This window comes from Haplochromis burtoni, unplaced genomic scaffold, assembly GCF_018398535.1.
Source record: "Haplochromis burtoni strain Fernald_Lab_line unplaced genomic scaffold, NCSU_Asbu1 Contig_78, whole genome shotgun sequence".
NCBI classification, from domain to species: domain Eukaryota; kingdom Metazoa; phylum Chordata; class Actinopteri; order Cichliformes; family Cichlidae; genus Haplochromis; species Haplochromis burtoni.
The window spans coordinates 1,404,706-1,431,012 of NW_024582439.1; the positions used below are offsets into that span (position 1 = coordinate 1,404,706).

The 26,307-nt window shown below is 43.0% G+C and overlaps 2 protein-coding genes across 26 annotated transcripts in view; both read right to left on the reverse strand.

Annotated features, from left to right (window-relative positions):
• Positions 1-901: 901 nt before the first annotated feature.
• LOC102298314 (zinc finger and BTB domain-containing protein 14) lies at positions 902-4,202 on the reverse strand. Its single transcript, XM_005924600.3, has 2 exons — positions 4,073-4,202; positions 902-3,429 (listed from the first exon to the last, which is right to left on the reverse strand). The coding sequence occupies exon 2, from the start codon at positions 3,404-3,406 to the stop codon at positions 2,234-2,236; it is 1,173 nt and encodes a 390-aa protein (XP_005924662.1). The 5' UTR covers positions 3,407-3,429; positions 4,073-4,202; the 3' UTR covers positions 902-2,233.
• A 2,177-nt stretch (positions 4,203-6,379) lies between these two features.
• epb41l3b (erythrocyte membrane protein band 4.1-like 3b) overlaps positions 6,380-26,307 on the reverse strand; it is a 55,258-nt gene continuing 35,330 nt past the window's right edge. For 5 of the 25 annotated variants that reach the window (XM_042222028.1, XM_042222022.1, XM_042222023.1 and 2 more), the window contains 17 exons: positions 24,390-24,487; positions 23,778-23,953; positions 23,299-23,504; positions 22,313-22,897; positions 20,908-20,961; positions 19,796-19,831; positions 19,302-19,367; positions 18,438-18,626; positions 17,659-17,718; positions 16,264-16,968; positions 15,413-15,445; positions 15,167-15,238; positions 13,786-13,869; positions 11,975-12,073; positions 11,298-11,378; positions 10,836-10,951; positions 6,380-7,514 (listed from right to left, as the gene is read on the reverse strand). In XM_042222028.1, the coding sequence (XP_042077962.1) occupies positions 10,841-10,951; positions 11,298-11,378; positions 11,975-12,073; positions 13,786-13,869; positions 15,167-15,238; positions 15,413-15,445; positions 16,264-16,968; positions 17,659-17,718; positions 18,438-18,626; positions 19,302-19,367; positions 19,796-19,831; positions 20,908-20,961; positions 22,313-22,897; positions 23,299-23,504; positions 23,778-23,953; positions 24,390-24,487 (2,655 nt within the window). In that variant the 3' untranslated portion in view covers positions 6,380-7,514; positions 10,836-10,840. The remainder of the gene's footprint in view (positions 7,515-10,835; positions 10,952-11,297; positions 11,379-11,974; positions 12,074-13,785; positions 13,870-15,166; positions 15,239-15,412; positions 15,446-16,263; positions 16,969-17,658; positions 17,719-18,437; positions 18,627-19,301; positions 19,368-19,795; positions 19,832-20,907; positions 20,962-22,312; positions 22,898-23,298; positions 23,505-23,777; positions 23,954-24,389; positions 24,488-26,307) is intronic. The other 20 variants (XM_005924601.3, XM_014334328.2, XM_042222030.1 and 17 more) reach the window with 16 other exon arrangements.

Below are 26,307 nucleotides of genomic sequence, written 5' to 3' on the forward strand. Positions count from 1 at the left end.
GAGGCAAGGCTCGCCTTTTCCATTAGACACTGACGTCAGTTTTCCCACAAAAACGGCTTCACCCCAAACTACAGGCGATCAAACCTGTTGACAGTTTAAAATAGATCAATGTGAGATACAGACATCAAACGGGATCAGCGCTGATGATGTTCCCCCCTTTCCTTAAAGTGTGCGGTCAAACTGTCATAAATGAGAACTGAGCTTCTCCATCTGCCCGTCACTGCAAACAGAAAGGAGACTGTAAGGCCCCGATGCTGCAACTGGCCTCGCTCCAACCACTGGAGTCAGATGTATGTAAATATATGGAAAACACTGAGGTGTGAGAACGCATACATTTTCAACACACAGGAACCATATGTGCTCTTTTTTTCCCTCCCCTCTTCTCCTCCCTACCCGTGAGCTCAGCATCCATTAGAAACCGAGTAACTTTTATACTGATAACTATATCTTTCGCTCCGGACAGTCAAAGAGAGAGCAGGTCAAGCTGGGCAGCAACAGGTCAATCACTATGAACAGGGCACCATCTAGTGTTGCATGCAGAGTATGAGAGAGGTGCACTTATGTTTGTATTTTTTTTTCCCCTTCAAGATTAAAGGACAGCCATGTTGGGTGCGCTCGCTGGCTTCATGCCGTGTGCAAATTGGCTTTTCGCTCACATGATGCTCGGGTCAGTGCGAGGTTCGTCGCATGTGTTAAAGTATAGAGATGCAAGAAAGCTGAAACAAGCTGGACAAACACACAAAGGGCTCAGCGGACTTGAGCGCTGGTTAAAGCGGGTGGGAGCAGGGAAACAGATGTGATTGTTTGCATAGGCCAGGCTTATAAACCAAACTCCGAGGTGCTGCTACATGTGCGGGAGAAGGAAGTTTAAGCTTCAACTACCTGCAACATGTTGTGTTCCCCCCCCCCACTCTCAGTGAGTCTGTTGTCTAATTTAGAGAAACATTTTTGAACAACTAAGTTATTGAAAAACACCAACCTAAAAAAATAAATAAAAACAAAAAGCTTCCCCCAAGATCATTTTGGCTTAACAGGAGGGCAGGCACAAGTGGATTAACGATGGCTGCAGTCCAACTTTCAGGAGCTCCCGCCTCTTTGCTGGTTTGCCATCAAGGCTTACTGGGAAACTTAATGGATCGGAGCCACTTGTGCTTTCTCTGCTGTGACGAGTGGACACGCCTGCTGCTGTTTCAGGCAGCTCTCTGCTTCATGTAGCCATTTAGCAGACCAAACTCAATCATTGCATGTTGCTCAACTTTGAAGAAAAAGAAGATCAGATCTGTGTCCCGCGGCTGATCTGGGTGTGGCACCGTTACCTTCATGGTTTGATATGACAGGAAAAGTTATTCTGCATGACACATATCCCACGGTGCGTGCTCAGCTCGCTTCTACCTTCCAAAAAACCCCTTTGACAAAGCAATAAAACACAGCAAATGGTGTTTATTGTCAAAGTGTTGGAGTAGGACAATGTTATATGTGCATAATTCATTATTGTGTACTCTAATTGTGCAACAAACTAAGCTACAGTATATACAGACATCTATCATTAACTGTTGATAGCTGGATGACAGTTATACTGTATAACAGTAAATCTAGTTGGCCGGTTGCTTGGGCAGGACAACCTCAATAAAGGCGATCCATCAAGAGTCCCAAGACTTTGGTATCATCTGCGCTGAATGCAAAATGGTGACTCTTACTCTTACAGTGTAATATCAATCAATACAACTAAACACAGCCATTAAAAACATCCACGTGAATATACTCAATGCAACAAATGTTATGCAGAAATATCTCCCCGCCCTCCCCCTTTCTCTATTACACTCTCTCGTTTCATCTCCATAAAATCCAGTAAAGGTTAAACAAACATTTAAATGTTACATATCCCATTAAAGTAAAAGAGAATAATGTTATGAGAACCCTCAGTCTACATAGCAACAATGCTTTGTGAAAAATATATGTAGAGTGTGAACTAAACATTTACATGATTTTACAGGTGGAAAGGAAACATCGCTTTGACATAACTCTTTAGAATAATAATACAGCCCCACAGTCTTATTAACATGCTATGATCTCTTGTTACTCACTCCGATTGCTGTTCATGTGATGTCAGGCCACGCAGCCTGTCACAGGTTTGTGGTTGTGTCAGTCTGTATACATATTTATTTGTATGTAAGTGTGTCTGCGTGTCAGTATGTGTGTCTGTGTGTGAGTGTATGCACGTGTGCTTGCAGGCTCAACAGTCCCCAGAGTTATGCGAGTGTAGCCCGGTCTCCATTTTCCAGTCTCTCTGGTCGGTGGCGTCTCCCTGGCCTTGCTGGGAGGCGGCGGGAGACAGCGACATCTGTCTGCGGGGGTTGGCGCTGTGCATGGTGTTCCAGTGGCGCTTCAGATCCGACGCTTTGATGAAGGCTTTGTCGCAGGAGCCGCAGTTGAAGGGACGCTCGCCCCGGTGCTGCCGTTCATGGTCTTTCAGGTGGGACTTGTGCTTGAATGCCTTTTCGCACATTTGGCACGCGAAGGGCCTCTCGTTGCTGTGGACCCTTTCGTGCCTCTTCAGGTCGGGCCCCCTGATGAAGGCCTTGCCGCACACCACGCAGCGGTGTGGCTTGAAACCGGAGTGGATCTTCAGATGCTCTTTGAGGTGGGCGGCAGTGGTGAAGGCTTTGGGGCAGTGCTCACAGCCGTAGGGGCGGTTGGCGGTGAGCAGCCTCTCCTTTTTGGCGTTGTGGTCCATGGGCTTTGCTCCCGTGCTCTGGCAGGAGCCGTGGTCGCGGTGGCCATACAGCAGGTACTCCAGCTTCATGTCGCTGGAGGTCGATGAGCCCCAGGTGTGGCTGTGCGGCTCTTTGCCCATGTTGGTGTTATAGTTGTGCGGCTGAGACACGTGTGAGCCACCGGGCCCCATGCTATCCATCCCCTGATCATAGAAGCTGTTCTTCCTCACCTCCTCCATAGCCAGCTCCTTCAGGATGGCATCCTGAGCTCTCATCCCATGGTCACCCGGAGCCTGGTTTTCCCGCGTTTTCATGTTGGTCAGCTCGCGTTTCTGGGTGCACAAGTTATCCAGGAAGTTGATGCCCAGGATCTGACCAGACGACATCATCATATTGATGTCCTTCTTCCTCACAGCCAGCCTGGCTGTGTACATGTAATTAAGCACCTCCTCGAAGATATCCGAACGGATGAAGTCCAACTCCACGATGGAGTTGTCCTCGTCGCTCTGTTTCTTAAAGAGCTTTTTGAAATAGTTGCTGCAGGCGGCCAAGACACAGCGGTGAGCCCTGAACTCTATGTTTTCCACCACGACCACCACATCACAATGCTCACCTTCCAACCTCTGCTGGTTGAGCATCTTCAGAAAGGTGGCTTTGTGGTCATAGTCGATATATCTTAGTAAATCAGACATGTTGCAGGACAAACTGGAGCAACCTGCAGAGGGGGGCAGGGAAAAAAAAAACAAAAATCAGCAAACTTGTCAAATATTTTGATTCCCACCAAAGAACGAGGGCATGCATGCACCCTGCACAGCTGAGGGGTGGAGCTCTATTTGCATGCCACTTTGGAAAATATATACAGGTAGCGTATGCAGCGCGCCTAACAAACAAAGTATCGGAGAAACTTGCAACCGAAGGTGAACCTGTTCATAAATAAGCGCCCGACAGACAAGAGAGCAAACAAGTGGCCAAACAACCGATGCAGAAACCCCGAAGAAAAAATACGGCAGGGCCCAGAGCCGCAGTAGCGCTAATAATAAGAAGCAAAAACAGAAAAGTAACGGCAGCAGAAACAAACACGCGCACTATTCTTCACTTAAAAAGCGCGTTTTACCGCCGAGTTCGCGTGACAGTCGCGTCGCGTGCAGGAAGAATAACCTTAGCAAGAATATTTCACATTTCACTGCGCCCAGCCATTTTGGTCAGCAAGCCTCCATTGGCATGTTTCTGGTGCCTTTAACTGAGTTCACAAACAGCGGAGGAGACGGCGGCAAACAGACCGACAAACCTCCAAAAACCCGCCGCGCGCTGTTCCGCGCCGCCCGAGCAGACAAAGAGGAAATAAAAAATGTTATTACCCGAAGCCTGAACGCGATTCCCTGTGTTGTCACGCAAGGCAGTCGACGACGATCCAGAGCTGTCGTTTTTCCTCTTCCTCCTCTTGTTGTGACTGTGCGGCTCCACAGGAAATGCTGCATTGTTCTGCTGCCACCTACAGCACCGGAGCGAAGCGCGCTACCGAGATCGTCTATACACGCGGTGGTGACTCACTCTGCCGGAAATCAGACGACGTGCTGAATATATTGGTGATTTTTAAATATAATACAAGCAAACACCCATCAGATAGCCCGTCTGTTCACGTCTTGAAGTTAAAATTAAGAACATTTGATTACAAAAAGTATTTATTTATTCATATTAACTGAACAAAATCCCCAAGAAATGCAGATACACAGTGACACTCAATGAGACACGTGACACCCTCTTAAGGGACAATTCCCACTAGGATTTAAATACCAGGGACTCTCCACCATTTGGTTTTAGAATTGAAGAAGTCTGTTGGATGAAAGGTGAAATGTCTTCAAGAAACATAAAGAAGTCCACTCGCTTTCAGTCCAAGTCTTAGACATAACCTGGATGTCCGAAAACCTACCTACAGACACAAAGTATCATCTGGGCTTGAAGCTTTTCTTTTTGATAAGCTTTTAGCAGGGGGAGACCTACAAGGGGGCACGGGGAAGCAACAGCCCCCAGCTGCCCACCACAACTTTTATATTAATCACCCCAGTACAGTCATTTAAGTTCTTTTTCTGTATTTATTTTGGGGAACTTTTGGGGGGAGGGGGGGGGGGCTCATTTATACAAAAAAAAATCTTTGTTTTCTCAAAAGAGATAATAATACAATAAATAGATTTAAAGTGTTTTTGTGGATATTTTGTTGACTCGGTTACATGTAGGGCTTTTCACATACTTGCTGAAGAGGTATGTGCCCCTCCTTTGTCCCCCACCCCACACGTAAAATTTTCTGTTTTTCGGTGGCTCAAGAGTTGGGTGTTCGTCTTGTAATCGGAAGGTTGCTGGTTCGAGCCCCAGCTCGGACAGTCTCGGTCGTTGTGTCCTTGGGCAAGACACTTCACCTACCGCCTACTGGTGATGGCCAGAGGGGCCAATGGTGCAATATGGCAGCTTCGCTTCTGTCAGTCTGCCCCAGGGCAGCTGTGGCTACAACTGTAGTTTGCCTTCACCAGTGTGTGAATGTGAGAGTGACTGAATAGTGGTATTGTAAAGCGCTTTGAGGGGTCCCAAAAAGCGCTATATAAATGCAATCCATTATTATTATTAATTAAGATGCTGAAATTTAAGAGTAGCGTTCACAAGATTAGAAATGAATACGTGAGGCAGAGTGGTTTAGAGAGGACAGGCTGAGATGGTTTGGACAGGAGGGATGGTAGATATACTGGACAAATGATGCTGAAGATGGAGCAGCCACGGGCGTTTACTCCAATATTGTTCAACAGGAGTGTTAGTTCATGGGCTACAGCCCAGTGTGGTCTCAAGTGGGCTAGAATGCTAAAACAATTACATAATGCACCATTGTGCCACATGTTTTCTACTGTCACTACATGTGTGACAATACTTAAAAAACAAACAAACAACAATAAACAAGCAAAAAACAAAAACAAAAAAACATTTCTATTGTAGATTTTTAAGTGTTTCAAAAGTTTCCTTCCACCTGGAAATACTTTCACTTTTTTATAAATTTCTAATCCTGTGTGTAATTAATATTCTTTGTAACCACTGTGGTGACATTCATGCGACTCTGAGGTGCACTTTAGTAACAAATGCACATTTACTCACACAATAAGAGACGGAGTGAGCGCTCTTACTCTCTATAAATCTTGGGAAATAACCGCACGTACGCAGAGGGGCGGGGCTTCCGCGTATTCACAGTAATTACCTCTGACTGCACAACGCCTGTCTTAATTAGCCCGCGGGCTCTCCTTTTAACAGGTCAATTAAGGGTTTGGAGCATTTGGTTTCATAAATAATAGATGGGCTGCAGCTTACAGCCTCAACCGCCTCCCATCATCATATTTAAACATTAATTTAACTTTAATTATGTCATTTTTAGATAATTTCACCCTGCTTAAGTTTGATTTTACCGCTTAAAGATCGATCCGTTTCTGCCGTGTGCTCAGCCTAATTGATTTTAGCATATTTCCATAAAGTGAAACTTTAAGATTTAACAATTTAATATCAAATTAAAATCAAAGTTACACATAATTTAAAATTAGCACAACTATTCAATCATATTTCCACTATTTTAACTATATTTGGAGATTACAAAAACGGATACTTAAAGAGGCATAAATGAGTGCTGACACAGGTTTCAGTACTGTGGTTTTTATTATTTTAGAAGAGACCAGCAAATTAAAAAAAAACAAAACAAAACAAATGCACTTGCCACTTTTGTTGCACCTTTTTGAGGAAAACACAGCTGCACATCAATAATACTCATTTTTTTTGGATACATTAGAATGGATAAGAGGGGGGCAACACAGCTGATGTGTTCAGGGTGGGCGAAAGTGGAGGGGGATTATAGATCTCTCTTGGCTTTGAATGTAAATCAGGGGAGAGCTCGCCAGTCTGAACCCTTTGCCTCACAGTCACACAAACCTGGCACTTGTGCTGCAGCTGATCATCTACCCTGGAGAAAAAACAAACCCTCCACAGGCAAATAAAATCCATTTCATGCCCAGAAACCTTTGATTCCTTGACTTTTTTGCCAGGACATAGTCTCTAAAAACCTTGAAGTGGGGGAATCAATGAGAAATGATGAAACACTGATATAAAGGAAAATGCTATTCAAGTAGACATGACAAAAAAAAAAAAAAATCAACTTTGAAAGATAATTTGCTATTTTCCTAGGAAAGCTTTGATATGTACAGTACGTAGCTGTAGTGATTTCTGTAGTGACATACCTGCTGGATAACCACGGAGCTGTTTGAAGGAATGAGGCGATGCTTGCTTGTAAATAACATTGGCACTTCTACTGCGAGGTTAAATAGTGTACGCTCTCTTAACATATACAGCCTACAGCGATTTTAAGTTTCCGGAGTGATGGCTTTATTTCATAAATAAAACGTTGCTACAATAATTATTCTCAATAATCAGAAAAATGCATCAAAGTCATATAAGGCAGTGAAAGCAAAAGGTTTTGCTTGCTGCACACAGGGATTTGGCGTGCAGATGGATTGAGGAACCACTTGGAGAATCACATGATTTTCTGTATAATCTTGTTTGATAATGCAACGTTGCTTCCTTCTCATGCAAAATGCATTTAGTTGTTTTGCAGATGATGGCTGTGACTAGCGGCGGAGCTGCAGCACTTGGAGAGTAGGAGGCCTTTCTAGTCTTCTGAGAGTCCCGACGTTATATGTGGAGTTCTGGATGCTGGATTTTGGGAGGGTGCAGAGGTTTTAAAAAAAAAAAAAAAAAAAAAAAAAGCCCTCAGAGTTATTCCTGTAAGAGGAGAGGAAATACAAGTCAGTGAATCCTGTAAGCTGAACATTTACTGCCACTGTTCATTCTGCCAAAGAGTGAAAATGAGCCTCACTTCATCTTAAGGCAGTTAAGTTAAACAGACGCTCAGAGAGAAGTTAGAAAAATGCAAATATACAAGACAGATACACACAGGCTATTCGGGCAACAGGAAATCCACAAAAGTACCATCCTGACAACGGATTCAACAACTCCTACACGTGTTTAGAGCAGGGGTCTCAAACATGTGGCTCTTTTACCCAACCAGCAGCTGCTTGTAGCTTTTAGAAAAGAAAAAAAAAAACCCAACAACTTCACTTTAGACCCAATTTCCCTGAACTTTAATTACAGTAGCTAGCACAGTTGTATAGCACGGATGTATACACAAAAAAATGATTTATCATTAGTCCCCCCGACTAAGAATTATTATTTTATTTACTGTATTTAAAACTGCCTCCACTTAAACCCAGCTCCACTTTGTTGGTACTTGAAATAAGTAAACAATAACTAAACAACTTCAGTTATTATGGCTCTAAAATATCATAAGTGCAACAAATGCTAATGCAATAAGAATGCAAAGTCCAAATACCAAATAATCATAAACATCTGCATAGCAGTCACAAGTGGTAAATATTTGAACTATTTACACCTATTGGTGATGTTTAATGTTATATAAACTTTATTAGGTTAGGAGACTTTAGAAAAGTTGAGGTATTTTTTTAGTGACAGCTGGTAAATAAGTTAAAAACAACAAGCGCATCACTAATAGCTCAAAAAGTAGGCCTTATAATATTGCCTTTTTAAGTTATTTTAAAAAGTTAGGTGCTATCATTACTTATATCTTCACTCGTTGATTTATTGGTTAAGGGGAGGGAATATTTAGGAATCATTAAAATCACATAGTAACACTAACAAACTAGTTTATTTTCCCTTAAGAAGAACATGTTTATTGTTTTTACCTATGGCGCTTCACAGTTTGACAGCTACTGATTTGTTTTTTTTAACCACCATAAACCACCAAAAAAAGAAAAGAAAAAAAGAAATCATCATTGTCCTGATGAAGACGCCCGTCTGAGGCATCTCATAACAGTTTTTGTTGCGGGAAGTAAACATGCTTCCAACTGACATTTGTTTCCAGGTTGTGTTGACCGTCACAGGCGATTTGTGTCCATGTCACATTTCACTTTTTCAATCTGTCCTGAGGCTGGGCTGTATATTTTTTTGCTAACGGTCTGTCTGCATGCACGTGGCTTTATTCTATGTGTTTTGGCCTTTCATCCACACAGAAAATAGAGCTTTCCCCCCAGAAACTCTGTTCTGTGTTTACATGTGGACAAGGAAAACCAGGATTTTGGCTTGCAATGTCAAACTTGTTCACCTTCATCTTCTTTTCCAGTGTCAGACTGTGTCACACTTTATCGCCCTTACCCACAGTAAGGGCGATAAATGGCTACGATTGGCCAACATTTGTATACAGCTAGGCCTTGAGTCACCACCTGTTGATATCAAATCCTTCACACCCACATTAAATGGCATATAAACAGGAAACTATCTCACGCAATTTAAAACAATATAAGTTAAATTTTGACTTCATTGTGGACGTGTTCCTAACATGAAAAACAAAAAAGGAAGAAAATGGTGATTTCCAATTTTTCTGGTTGCACCACCACTCTGTGTGTATCTAGCACCCAAGGGAAACAACAACTACCCAAAACACTACAAACATTTATTATCATGTTACCAGAGCTGTTCAAGCACACTCAGATAAGACAGCACACACGCAAACACAGGACTGAGGGCAAGGCTGCAGAAACAAAGTCAAGCATTCCCATCTGGTGAGTCACACAAGCACACACATGCACGCTCGCTCATCCCAAACGCAGCGCCTTGGGACCGTTTCAGTCAGAGGATAAAGGAACAAGTTTCACTGCCAAAAGGTGAACTAGAGTAAAACTTGACAGCGAGCACTTTCAAGAGACGATAAATGCTTGAGAGAAGGCAACTAGAATGACATGCTGTGCTGCAGTGAAATGCAAGGTTCTTTTATAACAGCTCCACACATGAGAAAATCCTCACAATACCCACAGTGGACAAGTTGAAACACAAATGGCTGTATTTGCAGAGTTTGTTGAAACGCCATAAGGACTGCTGACCTATTTTTCCCTTCGTGCAAAAACAGGGAAGTGCAACTGAAAGCAGAAGTGTGTCACAGTGTGCCCTAGAATCATCTCAGGGATGAACCCCAGGCTCTGGTGTTCATTTCCATGAAAACCAGGCTGCTGTCTGCTGCAAAATTATTGCGGTTTTCGCCTTTGTGTCACAAACTTTTCATAGAGTTTTTAAAAGAACAATTAGTGAACAACTTTCAAATCAGATTAAATCTGATATTTTATGTCACATGCATATTCAGTAGTTTCAAAAAAGCCCTAAAAATGAATTTCTCCAAATGTAATTTTTTTTGTGAGCTGTACAACTGGGTACACAAGGATTTCTTCAGCTAACATATATAATTTCAAATTTACAGAGCAGAGTTGAAAATAGACCAAAGCACATCTGTGTGCACTCAAGATCAGATTTCAGTCCATACGGGCGCGTCTGCAGTCGCAGGCTCGGAGCGGAAGCCGGTTCAGCCGGAATTTAATCGCTCATCCCTGCCTGTGCTCTTTGTGAGCTACCACAATGCAGGCAGAACAATATATGGAAGATCGTTTCACTCAATGTTTCACAACATGCAGGCATAATTTCAAACATTTTTCCACATGTGTGTCTAATAAACATTTAGAGAAGAATACACTTCTTATTTAGAAAACTGTAATATTAGCACAGCAATTTAAACTTACAAAATATCTTTAAAAAAAGGGAGTAAAGACATCTTTAAACACACAGTACATGGCTGTAGCTCTCAAATAAAAGTTCATTGTGTTTCTCTCCAGCAGAGGGAAGTGTTGTAGCCATATTGCACTAGATTGCATGAGACTGCCGGCAGCATTACTGTAAATGTTTTTAAGCCTTGTCATTACGAATTGAGACTATAATATCCGGCCTGTGTGCACACATGCATCTTCAGTCCTTTTCCCTGCAGAGGGGAATGAAATGACAGCAGCATGATGCATTAGTTGTAAGTACCACAGAAACAGGGCTATCTGCACCAGTGAGAAGAAGTGCTGATGGAAAAGCAGCATGCCTAAGAGAGGAAACCAGCTTGAAAGAACAAACAAGAAAAACAAAGCCCAGTTCAACCAAATTAAAACCAGACTAAACAGGACAGCGCCGGGATCGGGACTTGGGGCCTTGCTGTCTTACCTGGTTCAGTCCTCCCCCTCCTCTGGCGTGATCTCTGTCTCTTTATGTACCACTACTTTGGTCACTGACATGTCAGGGTGCTGTTCTTTAGCCTCCTTTATGGCCTGAGCCAGAGCCTACATACGGGAGTGCAGTGCCAAAAGGGATCACCAGGGGGAGACAGAGAACGGAGAAAGGCAGGGAGGGAGCGGGGATGTTGGATTGTAAGTCAGTATGCCAACAGGGAAGTCATTTTTAGTCACATTTCTTATACGTCCAGAACTTGTTAAGCCATATGATGAGTTAATTTGTTTAAAATGTCACGTTAGCCCATTCCTGTCCTAAATATCCTGACGGTTACTAAGTCACCGCTCAGCACTTGACCTTTTTAATTTACCACACAATCAAATAATCAGCTTTGCAGAAAGAGAAAAAATAATGAGTATGGGTAAGCAGAGAAACAGTATGAAAGGACTAAAAGACCTCGTCATGGTCGATGTCTGCGTCTCCGGTGATAACGATCCTTTTCTCGATTCTTGTCTCCGATATGCCTCCTTTCACCGTCTGACCAACAGAAAACACATAAAATCACTGCAATACTCCCGTCAGCTCGTCATAAGAAAGTCTTAATCTAGGTATCTGAACTTGTTTGGCCTTTTTTGTAGCTTAAGCAGCTGATGATAATACTAATGATGATGATGATAATACTACTACTACTACTACTAATAATAATAATAACAATACTAAAAGCACCGATAAAAACAAAACTGTAATAACTCATGAAAATAAAAACCAGGGGATGGATATATGCATCTGTTTTCATCCCGTTGGGCAGGCACACACTTGCGATCACTTGATGAGAACACTTTCACCGGCTTATTCAGCGATTCAGGTTTGAAACTTGCCAGAAAGAAGAGAGACGCTCAGATGTACAACAAGCGTGAAGAGTCTAAAGCATAGGTGTCAAACTCTGGCCAAATTTGGCCCGCGAAGCCATACCAAATTACTATTAGAGCTGGCCTACTGGTGTTATACAGCTTTTTTTCCTTTTCAATAAATGTTAATGTTAGCCCGCGACTTTGTTCCAGTTTTGAATTTTGTCCCACTGTGTATTTGAGTTTGACACCCCTGGTCTAAAGCAACAACAGATGTGCCCTGACCTTTGTGATGTGTGTGGTTGTCGTGGTGCTGGTGGTCTCTGAGGTTATCGTCTGAGCACTCAGCAACACTCCGGGGTCTGCATCACCGTTAGTCTCAACCTGTTGATACACAAAACACTCTACATGAGCACTGCACATAAAACCATCCAAACACAGCAGCAGTACTACCTTCTTTAAATTCCAATAAATACTGATTAGTGGAAACCTCAAAGCTCAAACTCATTCACGTTTAGTTCTTTTTCAATTACGTTTCAGCCTCAACTAACTCCTGAGAAAATTATCTGGATTGTGCTACATGCTGCTACATGTTGACTTTTCCCATCATATAGTAGATAACTGTGTGTGTCTGTTGCTGTGCAGGTAGTGTGTTTCAGCCAAGTCTGCAGCTGAAGACAAACAGTGAGACAAACTGCAGGTCAGACGATAACTCTTGGTGGTTTTAAGTGAGCCACACATTATGCACAATTATTTAATCAAGTGCTTCTCATTTTTCCCAGTAAAGCAGCGGTCTCCAACCTTTTTTGCGCCACGGACCGGTTTATGCCCGACAATATTTTCACGGACCGGCCTTTAAGGTGTCGCGGATAAATACAACAAAATAAAACCAGTACCGGTACCAAAAAAAAGAAGATTTATTCATAACACGCGAAAAGACCCAGGAAAACCGAATTAACGATAAAAACGATAACAAAATAACGCTGAAAACCGATAAAAACCCTGAAAAACCATACATTTCACACCTGAGCCTCAACTTTCGCGGCCCGGTACCAAACGACTCACGGACCGGTACCGGTCCGAGGCCCGGGGGTTGGGGACCGCTGCAGTAATGTACTAACACTGACATGTTTATTCAGCCCAGTGAGTCTGTTTGTCTTGTGTGAGAATCTTTGTCTCTCTTGGTGGCAGGAAAGCAACTAGTGACACACTTCACATTTAACAGTAACTCAGTAATCAGTAATATTTGTACTAAATAAATAATTAAATGTTGCCCCATGTAGCAATGTTACAGAATCCTTCCAAATATTCCTGGATCCAGATTGACTGCATCAGGTAATCACACCAAGTTGTGCCAAGCTCCACCTCTGGTGAAATTTTAATGCAAATCCCTTCAAAACTTTTCCAGTAATTTTGCTATAAACAAACAAACAAACTGAACCAATCACATAACATCCTTGGCAGAGGTAGACATACTTACCCCCCTGCAGTTTTTAAAAGCATGCCTAAGGGATGCAAGTACCCCATTTAACAAACGCTGACTTAATCCATCGCTAATCCATGAAAATTTATAGTTGAGCTTTAAAGCTGCAGTAACTCCAACCGCTGCAGTTCCCATCAGCTCTATAAAGCTTCAAAAATGTGTTTTTATCTCATTTCTTACTGCTCAGACTTTCCAGTAACTTCAGTGTTTTGACTCACTCTCACTGGTCGTCTGCTGTCACAGCAGGCAGTTGCTGTACCTTTTTTCTTTTTGCGTTTCTGATAACTGTTCTCCATTAAATGCTGGCTGCTCACCAAGAAGATGATAGTCAGAAGCTAGCAGCTGAACACAATCCAGCTTTAAGCTTCAAAACAAACATTTCTCGCAAGAGGTAGTGGGGAGCAAAATGGCGCTAAAAGTCGGGTTAATATTTGACCTCCCAGGCAAATGCAAACACTGCACTCAGTGAACGAGTGCTGCTCTGCAACATGATTGTCAGTTCACCTCAAATCCTGCTGTTGCTACTGCTAAATTTCTTATACCAACTCGTACACTATTCCTCCATCACTGCCATCCAATAACTACGACAGTCACACATTGTGGTCACATGTACCTCTGCAGCTTCATAGGTGATCGTTTTTGTCTCAGTGTGGATCACGGGCATGTCTTTGGTAGCCACTGCGGTAATGTCGGGACTCTGTTTGACAAATACACAAAACAGGGACAAATAAATGCCTGCAGGGGAAGACCAGCATTATGAAAAGCACCCTACCTGAGCCGTTTGTTATGCCTGAAATCAAATGCTACAGGTGTTCACTGTTAACTGTGTGCTTCTGTTCTTAAAATAAGTAAATCACATTGACTAAAATAAGCAGCGCATGCTAATAAGCTAAGCCAAGGATGGTCACCGAGTGCCTCAGATCTCTAAAAGAGCATGCAGTCATGTGTTAGTCCCTCATCCAGTGCAGGGGAGGACACTGAAGAACGGGAATCACAAGTTTTCTATCAAGTGTGTGCACCACATCAATTAAAAGGTCAGCTGATCTGCACAGCAACAAACTGCGGAGTTAGGAGCTTGAGAAATAAATCCATGCGTTTGGCAGAGCTAGATCGATTACTAGTGGCGGGCCGTGATGCGGGGGAGATGGTGAGTCTGTAATAATGAGGCTGAGGCGTCTGAAGCTTATGCAATGTTACCTCCAACCGAGGCACAGCAGAAGGCGAATTGGAAGCTGGTGTGTGTGACCTAAGGAGTTCAGATAGAGTCCCTTCGTGTGGGCTTGTCTGGCCTCGCACCTCAGTTTCTTTTTCCAGTGCTTTGCCCTCTACAATTTCTTCTGATGCCATCATATCTCCTCTCCCTTCTGACTCATTTTCTTCCATTTTTTGCAAATTCACTTCTTTATTGTCATACTTGTGAGGTACTCCCTTCTTTACAGCCAAGGGTTTAACCTCTGCTTCCTCGGTTTCATCTTCTGGGCTTTCCATCTTAACATGGTAATATTTCTCTTTTTCAAACGGCAAACGGTTTGACATCTCTGAAAGTTTCTTTGAGTCATCCTCTGTACACTCAGGGGCCACTGGAAAACATTCCACCACCTCTTCATCCACCTCCATACCATCTTCTGTCTTTACGGGGAATTCTTCTTTGAAAAATTGTACCTCGTCAGAGAACTGAACCCTGTTCTTCACTTCTGTGTGCTTCTTCTCCCCTGCATGTTTAAAAGCTGCAAACTTCTTTTCTAAAGACTCCAAAAACCTCTTATTTTTTTCTTCATCGGGTTCCTCCTCTGTTAAAGGCAGCTCTCCTTGCTTTCCATAACCACTAATATAATCAGGAAGAGTAAATCTGAACCCATCATTGCCATTTTTTAACATCGGTGCCTCCACCTCTACATCTGTTAAGCTTAGCTCCCCAGCATTTTCATGGCTTGTGGCTCTGCTGTAGGGTGCGATTGCTCGGCCTGTACAGCCTCTGTGGTCTGGATATTTACCGATGGCCCTGCAGACTTGGCTGGGAGTGCCTCCATCTCTATCACCGGTTTCTCCTCCTGACCAGCTGGTGCCTGTGAATGATAATTATATCATTAGATAATGTCAAAATTCAAACACACAGGGCAAATTCAAACCTGTAAAGGGAACAACTGTTAGTTATGAGCACGTGTACAACCAGTACAACAATTACATACAACCTGTGTTCCAATACTTATTTACTGTAAGGGCCAGAGAGCAGTGGTCACCTTTTGAGAGGAGGAAACACACTCCAACGTAGACTAATGGGACAGGAAGATGGATGGACACAAGAACAGAGAGAGAGAGGTGAAGAGGGAACAGTCAAAAGTCACAGTCTGGATTTAAAGAGCCAAAGGAGAGAGCATGGAAAAGGAAAAAAGGGACTGAAAAGTAAATAATGTAATGATTGTATGGAATACCATTATGTAACTTATTAAATGTGCTGACTTATGACAAATCCTAAATCCTTTAAACAAAAATCCGGTTTTAGAATCACTAAATCCACTAGGAGCAAATTTCCACTAATCTGCTTTTCAAAACTGCTCCATAAGAACAGTGAAATCTCTTCTCGGGTAGATCCATACAATTTCCCCCCCCCGACCTGTTTATGAGGCAGAGGGGATTTTGGAGGATGAAAGCTGCAGCAGTGGCACCGAGCCAGGGCTATGAAGTCACCGCTTTCAGGGAATTGATAACGGAACCGAAAGAAAGAAATGGTGTCGCTTAGCAGAGCTGTAGAAACAGAGACCCAATTTCTTCCTTTATCAGCTGCGGGAGTTAGCTGCTACTGTAAGGCAAGCTGTTAGCTGTCAACAAAACTCAAAAACAAACCCAAAGCAGCTGCACTGAAAAAGAAGCAGCGGGCCCGACTGCAAAAGAAACCAGCGGTTTGGCAAGAATGCGTGTAAACGCTAGGTGTTAAGGGACTGTTAGCCATGCACGGGGCTTGAGTTATTAGACCGGTTTGGTCGCTGCTGGAGTGAAGGCAGTAAATGGGGCTAGGCAGCGGGTGGTGGTGGTGGAGGTATGAGGGGAGGCAGCCAAAACTGAATAGTTACTTTTAGTTTTCATACAGTACCACAACTAAAGATGTAGTTGAAGATTCAGAAACTGTAATCTGAGTCAGGCTGGACTTTGACTGCTCAGACTGGACTTCTTTGAAAGTGAAGATTTCTGCTCTCTCCTGTAGTCCATCAGAAGTCTTCATATCTTTTACTTCCTTTGTTGACACACTGATGAACTCTGGAGTCTCCATCTTCACCTCCTCAGAGATCCATGATGCCATAGCCTTCTTAGGCGAGTCAATGCCTTTAATCTGAGTCATGCTGTCTGTTTTTATCTCCACCTTCGGACTCAGCATCTTGGCGGCTGTAGTTTGAGCTTCTGTAACAACTGAAGTGTCTGCTCTGGGGATTTCTTCCTCTTTAGAAGCCATCCGCATTACATGCTCATCAGCTTTAAACTCTCCAGGGACAGCACTTTTCTCTTTGCCCTCAGTGTCTGATTTATCCTCGGCGTCCTTCAGGATAATTAGCGTCCCTTTCTTGTCGCTGATGGCTTGGGACACTTCTTGTCTCATAGCTCCGGGGCTGACCTTCACCACCAACCTCTCTGACACCTCGTCCTGGGACTCAGGGGTTTTCTCCTCCACCTCTCTCAGGGTCCCGTCCATAAAGACGTCGTCGTCCATAGTGGTTGACAGACTAATCCCATGAGGCCCAGAGGAGGTGGGCCCATCAGCTGTCATACTATCCACCACATATTTCACCAGATAACCTGCTGCCTGGGGAGACACTTGGCTTATTGGACATGGATCGTTCAAGTTAGTAGACAGAGGACATGACAAAGCCAATACACAGCAGAAATAAAGAACGCACAAGAAGAAAACACACACACACACACCTTTTGCTAAACAAACTTAACATAACATTTTACATATTTCAGTACATTTAAAGACTGAGCAGTCCTAAACACTGGCCATAGGTTTAATTTGAGATTTCTTCTGTTGTTTTTCTGTGATTTGCTAACCAACTTTTGTGGATGTGGTCAAGTCAATTTAAATTCTTACAACAGTTTAATGGTTTGTTCAACTACAATCAAATCTGGAAAAAACATGCATTTGCACCACAACGGCGTCCTACTCTCAACGACCACAGGCAATTTGCAGCTCTTAGTAATCACACTTCAGTTCTAGTGTCCCTGCGCAGAGACAGAGGTACTGTCACTATAAGAACTAATGAGCCTTTAGCAGTTTCTAAACTTGAAAAGACAAAAAGGAAGTTTTAAAAGCTTTCAAACAGCGGCCAAAGAAAGCTTAGAGTGTTGAAAAAAAAAAAAGCAGAAATTGACAGAAACACTGTTCTTTCAAAGAACCACAAGCTACAAGTAACTCCACATAGATAAAGGTAAAAAAAACAAACAAAAACAACAAGTCTCACACATGTTCAATATTAACTCAGTGGAAGCAGCTTACCTCAGTGATTTTAGGTTCCACCTCTTTTGTCTCATCTGCTGCTGGCTCATCTTCTTTAGTCTGCAGAGGGAACAAAACATAAATAAACATTTAAAGAAAGTCACATATATTCAAGAAAAATACAAGAACGGGCAGACCCAGTGGAACCGCATGTTCCATTGTGGCAACTCTAGATCCTAAAGCTCCTTCACCTTCTTGCATTTTAGTCAGACACACTGGTTGTCAGTGACTCGTCTTCAGACTTTAATTAGTGCCGCTCATTTGTCCTGTGCAAGTCCATCAGATAATTTTACACATCACAAGTAAAGGAGAAACTCTGATAAAAATGCACATGTCACTGAGCACAACAATCACACCACTGATTAATGACTTCATCATCCATTACCGAGACAAATTAATATGATAATCAGTTACCGAAGACATGAGCTGATAAGAGGGAAAGAGAAACACACTCACTGAAATTAACTTTATTCAGCTCTGAATAACTTTACAAATAATTCTCTTCTGTCAAGGTGCCCATCGTCTCCTTTCATATGCACTAAAACCATTTAGGATGCAAAATGTGTGACCACACTTGCACCGTTTGAGAAAGAAAAAAAAAAAATCTAGGCTCATTATGAATATTAAATTTACTGCTTTATGAGTCAATGTGCACTAAATCCTGAACTGACTAGTTTTTTTTTTTTTCTAAAGCAAAAAAACCAAAGGAAATCTCCTTGGTGATGTCATGCTCTACACACACATGCCATCATTCAGTCTGCTGTGGTGCTGCAGCTTACATCCAGCTCCAGCGGCTCTATCATTGGTGCCTCATCCGATCTAGGTGAGCGCATAGGGGACGAGGAGAGTCTCTTCTCCCACTCTGTCAGACCGGGCGTGGTGATGCTTCCGTCGGTCTCCAGGAAGGAACGCTTCAATTCGCTGATGTTGGTTTGGTGCTTGACGACCTCCGCCGGAGGCTCTGTGTCCTAAAGTGGCCGATCAACCGTGATACAATGATGAGGGCAGGAGCAGCGCGGAGGGAACGACGGCCATGCTTCATGTACGCAATGGTAGCTTGCATTTCCAAAGAATTACCAAAAATACGCGGACAGCATAAAATGCAGCTCGGAAAAGATCTGCGACGTAAACTTCCGCAGACCTAAATCAGTTGCATTATTTGCTTCCTCGGCTCTTAATACTTATTGTTCACAGGCCTGTTTAGGACTTTGTCCAGGCTACCTGTGCAGCAGCTAGCACAAAACGCAAAACAAAAGCAAAAAAAGGTACACCCACATGGCAGCTGTTAAGAAAGTAGCAGCTTGTACTGAAATGCTAAAGAAGCATTTAAGACTAGCTTAATTTTCTGGGGCGGGGGGGGGACTTGTTTCATGCAGAGATTTACAGATTTAGTTTCATAGGTTTAGTTAAGAAGAACACTCCCAAATCTCATTCAAGGTTAATAATGACCTATTTCAACTTGGCCTGTTTTGTCATAAGAATGCATTTGGATGCTCACAGCAAGTCTAACTCCCCAAAATCTCAAATACTAGCAGCCACTCATCAGTTAGACACATCTGTTACCACTTCGATTACCAGTTAGGTTTCATCTTACCAAAGTAACCTGCATGCACATTTCAGTCATGCATTTTTTTCTTACCAACCTCTAGCATCAGATTACTATGTCTGATAAAAACGTTTTCCCCTTTTACTCGTCTTATGAAACTATACTGCAAAGACAAGAAAGGGGGAGAGGAACTGTAAATAAGGGAATTAGATGCTTTATTAAAATCAAAATAGTTTTAGGAGAAACTGGGAGCCTTGGTTTGTACAGTATGACTGACAAATGAGGGTAAGCTTCAACGCACTGAAAAGTCACAGGTTATGAAGAACCTTGAAAACTGAAATCTGAGTCCTGGGTGTAGCAACAGCAGGAAATTAAACATAACCACGACTCCACAAAAAAGCAGCAGAAGTCTGCGCAGTGGATTTAAGCAAGAGTCTGATGTAAGGTATGATAGTGAGCAGCAGCAGCAGCAACAGGCAAGCGAAGGCAGATGGATTGAACAAAATGACTGATGGCTGATTTGTGAGCGGCTCAGTGCATCTGATGTCGGTGTGATGCACTGAGCAGGGCTGCGAAGCAAGCCCGGTGTACCTGCGTCCGCATCTCAGAGTCCTCATCTGCTTCAGACTGGCAGCAAGTAAGGAGGAAAGCATAGAGACAGTGAGACAAGACAGTAATGCGCTATTAAAGAAGAGACGCAGATGGAAAAAACAGGTGAAGGGAAAGAGAAAGCGAGCAACAAGGACAAGCAAGCAGAGGTAAGAGAGGGAAGGAACGGGTAAAGATAATGAACAGAAACTGACAGTTAGCTAATCCCCGGCTCTGAACAACTACAGTCCACGACAAAATATGTAACAAGGAACTGCAGCCATGCCCACCTTTGGATCTTTCCACAGGTTTAAAAGGACTGACAGCAAGTTTTATCAGGCAGCTGATTTCATTTCAACTTTCCAAATCAAAAAGTGGAAGAAACTGAATAAACAGTGACTTTCTCTGCTCTATACTACACAGCTATTGAGCTTATTCTTAAATTAATGAACAAGTATTACCAACATCCACAAACCAAGTGGACGTTGACTTGTGTGATGAGTTTTTCTTTAAAAAGCTCTCTTTTCTGACTTTAAGTGTAACCACCAGTATTTAGCCATTAGCTTCTAGCAACAGCTATTTCTGATGCTGCCAGACTTCAGCAGCGATTAGATAGAAACATCCAAATTAGTTTGGGATGGTTATGTCTCCCCCTTTATGGCCAAAATGAGCGTATTACAGGAGCTTAAGCTAACAGAACCTGGCAATATTTTTCACTTCAGATGATGAAATCAGACAGACACAAGAAGCCTGTCTGAAATCCTCTTCGTTTAAAAAACGCTTTTGTTTTTAGGTATTACAAATTAAAGTCTATCATCAACAGACACTGCAACAGGTGCAGGGCTTAGCCAACAGTCAGTATTAATGGAGTCTGTAGAAAAGACTGATGAAGAGATAAAAGTGCAGATACTGTGACATGCATTTTAATACATAAAAAAGGGAAGGAACTAAAATGGCATAACAAGATCCAGAGCACGACATACACGACTTTTGGATTTTCGCAAAAATGTTTCAGTGGTTACCAGACCTATAATTCACCGGCACTTCCTTGCTTTTCCTTTTTATTCTGTATTTCCTGCATGCCTTAATTATGATGGTTTTCTTTGTGTACAAACCTCTGTAGCGGTCATCTCTCCATCAAAGGCAAAATCAGTTTGTTCGCTGTCAGTCTGCATTCACAGACACACCCAAACGGGTCCAAGTCGAAAGCAAGAAAAACAAGAACAACCAAACTTGTGAACTTTTGACTATTTGCATTTATGCTCTACAGAAATTCTTCATAGCCACAATAATGGGGAAGATGGAAATGCATTGGCTGTTTGCACTGTCAGCTACAGATTATTAGACAATACTGCAGATACGTTCTGCAAAAGAACAACCACAAAACAAACAGTTAAAAAGCAAATGAAAAATAAGCAGAAGCAAAACAGACTCAGAGGAAGATGAAACCTTCGGTCAGTCACTTTGACATTTCAGGGTAACATTTGATATATATTTTTTAAATCAATAATACAAATTTGTGATTACGAGAGGCTACATCCTGGTTTATGTCAATCACTCCACGTGGATATGACATTTGCTGTGTAGTCACTGTACAAACACAAAACACTTGACAGTAAAAATTTGTTGCCGAACAGTAACCTGACTTTCAGGCCCTCCCCCTCCTCTCACGTCATGCATGCTGGGGTGATTAGGATGCATTTATCTGTCACCGTCTCTCTGCATCACAGCGTGTATTACACTACACTCATAATTGGTGACTGCAAAGAGTGCTGCTTGAGGGAAAGGTAGCACATCTTTGCACTCCACATGGCATGCCTCTTCACCGAAACACTCGGTGCCCTTTTCAGCTGATGTTCTGTTTGAATGATTCATTTTAATTAGTGCTGCTCTTCTGGACGCAATGCAGAGAGACTGAGTGCAGATATATATGGATGTGTTCCCATGCAGCTGGTATGGATCACGGTTTAATCTATAAAAGCCCTGAATGTACATGATAACACTGAGATGGGTTAGCCACAAAAGCCGTGTTTTTCTTTGTGGGGTTTGGTGAAGGATTAGTGACTAAATGAAGACAGGTGACTTCTTCTGATACTCATAATCTGTAAACACAATGTGCTCATTCAGATAGTGAAATAGTCACATGATGAACTGTTTTTTTCTTCAGTGAGAGTTCATGGTAACGTGTCACTGAAGCAGCTCAGAAGCTCTTAATGTCCCTGACTATTTGTGTCTAACCCTCTCTTTAAACATACATCAAATATGAAATGGTGAGACTTGCAAGTTCATCTCCGTGTACTCGTGATGCTGATGAGGATGTAGTCTACAGGATGAATGTGACTGGGCAGAGATGAGGTTCTGAAAGTAGGAGACTGACAGACACTGGGACAGACACAGTCTCCAGGTCGGCTCTGAACTGGTGAAACGGCAGAGGACACGGTAAGGGGTTAACCGATATCATGGACTGTCATTCTAAGCCAGGGGCGGGTACTGGAACATACAGGCGTCCGCAAAACACACCTCCTCTTCCTCTGAACTGTCATGGTCATGGTAACTCTGGGCTAGGGAGGCGGTCAGGGAGGCTGCCTTGGGCTCCAGGTAGCAGAGGCACAGCGCCAGCGGGAAGGAGAGGGTGAGGGCATAGGGCACAGAGAAGGAAGTGGAAAGCAGGAAGAAGAAGATGAAAAGGAAGCAGGGGATGAGTGAAGGTGACTTAATGGGGAGGAAGTTCTGCGCACACTCAGGAAGGAAGCGCATCTCTGACAGGTCAGGGAATGTGATGTAGCCATCCTCATCTAGGATGGACGACAGGTCGGGCAGGTGCAGGGAGAAGGAGAAGAGCGTGCCGCCCCGGCTCTTGCCCTGCTCCAGCCTCTGCTTGCGGGCTGACAAAAGCAGAGCTTGCTCCTCCAGCAGGGCGGCTTTATGGTCGGCGCGGGCTTGCCGGCGGCGGCACCCGGTACTGCTCTTGACTGGACTGACTGATGAAGCCCGCTTGCGGGCGTTCTCCCTGTGCCTGCGCCGTACTTTAGTTGATGAAATGGGGGATGAAGGGAGCGAGAGCTCAGAACGGAGGGGGTCAGATGTGAATGCATGAGGGGTGCACTGACGGAGGGAAATGACAATGAAGAGATGGCCGTGTGTGTGTGTAGGGGAAAGGAAGGGGGCGAATAAGCATGAGCACACACACGAGTATAGTGTGAGGGTCAAAGGAAAAACAAGAAAAGAAAAGCTAATTAGTAAAGCGCACAGAAAATGAGAAAAAGCATTTAGGCCTTGTCTACTGCAGAGGGTTAAGCTGATAGCAAGTGGGAAATTCTCATCAGCCAAGAAGAAGTCTATTAAGAAAGAAAGCAAAATTAAAATCTCAGAAAGGGCTTAAAACATAATAACTGCAGCTTCTAAGAAACAATCTTAGTCTTTCACGTGTAGCACCTCTCTGAATCAAACAGAAAACATCCAATGTCTCTGAAGTCCTTGAAGTCTAAATGTGGACAGCAACTTACCTTTGTGTCTTGTCTGAGCGGTGATGTGGCAGCAGGTTCTGGTGTCTCTGCTGTGTCCTTCTTAGCATCCCCCTCCTCAGCCTTCTCTTCCTCTGCTTTTTTCTCAGTTGTTACAGTGGTGATAATATCTCCCTTGGCAATGACTTTGGCTTCCCCGTCAGCAGCATTGTCCTTCATCAGGGTCTCGTGGTTCTCCATAATTGGAGCTGAAACACCAGAGGACAAAGATGGATGTGATGGCCAACTGCATGTCATTCACTGTGAAAAAGCTTTGATTTGCTCCTGGACATTGCTGCTATTATATCCTTTATGCATTTGTCACTGTGCTGCTAAACATGCACCAAAAATTTAACAGCTACGTTAACATTCAGGTGCAAATATTTTTCTTCCACTTTCCCGAGGCATAGCAACTTTCTCTTGTACAGAAACACTTCCAAGAATCTCTGTGCTCAAAATAAGCTGAAAAACCAACACCTCACCTCCATCTAAGCTGCGGGACATGTTGTAGCGTTTGCTGGAGGTGCGTTCAAAGAACGGAGCAGGTCTGATGATCTGAGAACTGGCCCTGCGTGTCTGAGCCTGTGTTCTGCCGCTGTAGCGAAATTTGGAGCCGAGAGTCAGGAACTTCTTTGGAGGTGCCTCGGGGGATACGAGCCTGTCAGAAGTTACCAACACTCACATTATTCAAACCAAAAATAAAAACACAGATTTAAGCATAGTGCTCTGAAACGCTAACTGCTACTTTAGTGAACATTCCCCAGAGAGCCGTGGGGCTGAGCACGCTACTCAAAACCTCCTTTTTTTTTTTTGCTTAAATGAACAAACTTCGCATGTTTTCCAAATGGCAACAACTATTAAGAGTCTGGACGATGCTTCTCTCACGACATGAATTCGTGTATAATGATTAGCAGTAAATCTGTGCCGACAAAGCTGTCGGATCACATGTCTGATTCACAAATTCATTTGGGAAACAATGTATTATGCATGGTATTGAGTGGAGAATAAGCTTGAGCTGCCGAGGTGCACATATTATTTATAATTAAAACTTCTCAATGCTGTGTTCTCATCACAGGTCTGTTGCTTTTTCTTACCTGAAGAAGGTGTGGTGTTCCACGCAGACTTTCCAGAGCCTTTTGGCAGCACGATGATTTGGAAGCTTGAAACCAATCGTGCTTTCAAACTGCTCGAACTGCAAGTGAGACAAAATGCTGTGGTATGAGTCACCATGGAGATCCCTTTGACAATCACAATTCATTACTTTTCCCCCTAATCGTATTAGTGTTTTTATAAGGTATTTGTCTTTAATTAAAAGGATAACTGCTTTGCATTCTAGCTTGATAATTTAAGTGAACACAATTCATTATTAACATTTGAAAACAAAGAAGGAAATTCGCCCAACTTTCTTTTCCCCCAAAGCGTTGCTGAACTTAGCCAGTAATTGCTAGATGCCCAGAGGCAGCAGCAGTTATTGACTCTTCTCTACTTCATGAGATTTCTGCAAGAACTAATGTCAACTATTCTAGGAATGTTTGGTTTCATTCTTCTTTCATACATGAAACAGTAACTGAACTGTTGATTTATTGTCAAATTACTGCATGAAGTCACTTTCATTATTACGGTTAGCTTTTGAAAGTACTAAATATAGTAAAGTTAAGCTTGATGGCGTTTGAGTCAAGTTTCCTCAGAGTATCAGTGGTACAGATGGTGTGTGTGTGTGTGTGTGTGTGTGTGTGTGTGTGTGTGTGTGTGTGTGTGTGTGTGTGTGTGTGTGTGTGTGTAACACCGATAAACGCTCTCCCCGGTTGCTCTAGACACTGAAATTAATTCCCTTTGCAGTAAAAGTACATGCACTTTGAAAAATCCAGCAACTAAGCCCTGTCACATTTAGAAGGAAGCTGATGTTAAAGTATCGTTGTCGAGGAGCTACAACCCTGCTTGCTTCTAAATGTAACTGTTGTTAGTTGTTTGCTATTTTTAAGCTGTAAATGCAAACTACTAAAAATAAATAAAATAAGGTGACACTGTGAAGCAGAAACCATTGCTTCATCCGTTTTTGTGCAAATCAAAGTGACTACAAGTGCACTGAAGAAGCAACAACAAGACAGCCCACATAAAGGGAATGGTGATGGCTACAGACTCTTGCTGTCTGATATGAGGAAATGGGGGCTATTAAGGGAGAGTTGGACTGAAGAGCTTCAACCCAGCTGCACAACAAGCATCTGCTGCTTTATGTGAGGAGAAACAGGATGAAGGGTGCACGAGCACATCTCCTGATATTTTGTCCATACTCTTGAGACACAGCAAACATTCTTGCAACAGCACGTATGGATGCGCCATCCTGGAGGAGCTGCACTACCTGTGCAACCTGACAGAGCTGCAGGTACCAGCAGGTCATGCTATCAGCAGTGACAAGGGCACAAGTGAAAACCAAAAGTAATCAGGAGAGACGACGGGAGGCGCAATGGTTTGCTGCCACCACCCGCAAAACAATTCTCTTTTTTGGTGCTTGTCTTGTTGTTGACACTGTGCACCAAGGTAGAGGAAATGAATTCACACTGGTTAACATATCCTAACCAGACAGATTGACATCCCTGAAGTTTGACTGACTGTGTGCAATCTAGTGTCCCCTTTGAAAACCTTTGAAACAAACATGCTAAACAAGACAGCTTTAGTTTAAATGCAGATGCCTTACTTTGTTTAATACTTGCAAAAGCTAAGAGCAATAATTGGTAAAGCTGCATTCAATATTTAGAAGTGCAGCCATTCAAAAATAAATCAAAGTTAAAATCATCTGCCTCTAAATTACATATAGTGGTTCCATTATATTCGTAACCCTGGAGGTTGTTCAAAAACTCATCAGCTCTTAGAGATGTTTCATGAAGTCCAGAAGAAGTGCTACCCACTGCTGCCACAGGGTTTTTAGTAGCTACTGGCTGAATGCAGATGCCCAGCCAGGCAACTGAGAGCTAAGTTGTTGTTACTCAGTCTCTCTCTACTCCAGCTGAGAGG

Excerpts from the sequence above, each read along its gene's own strand:
- LOC102298314 (XM_005924600.3), bottom strand. The coding sequence starts at position 3,406 with ATGTCTGATTTACTAAGATATATCGACTATGACCACAAAGCCACCTTT.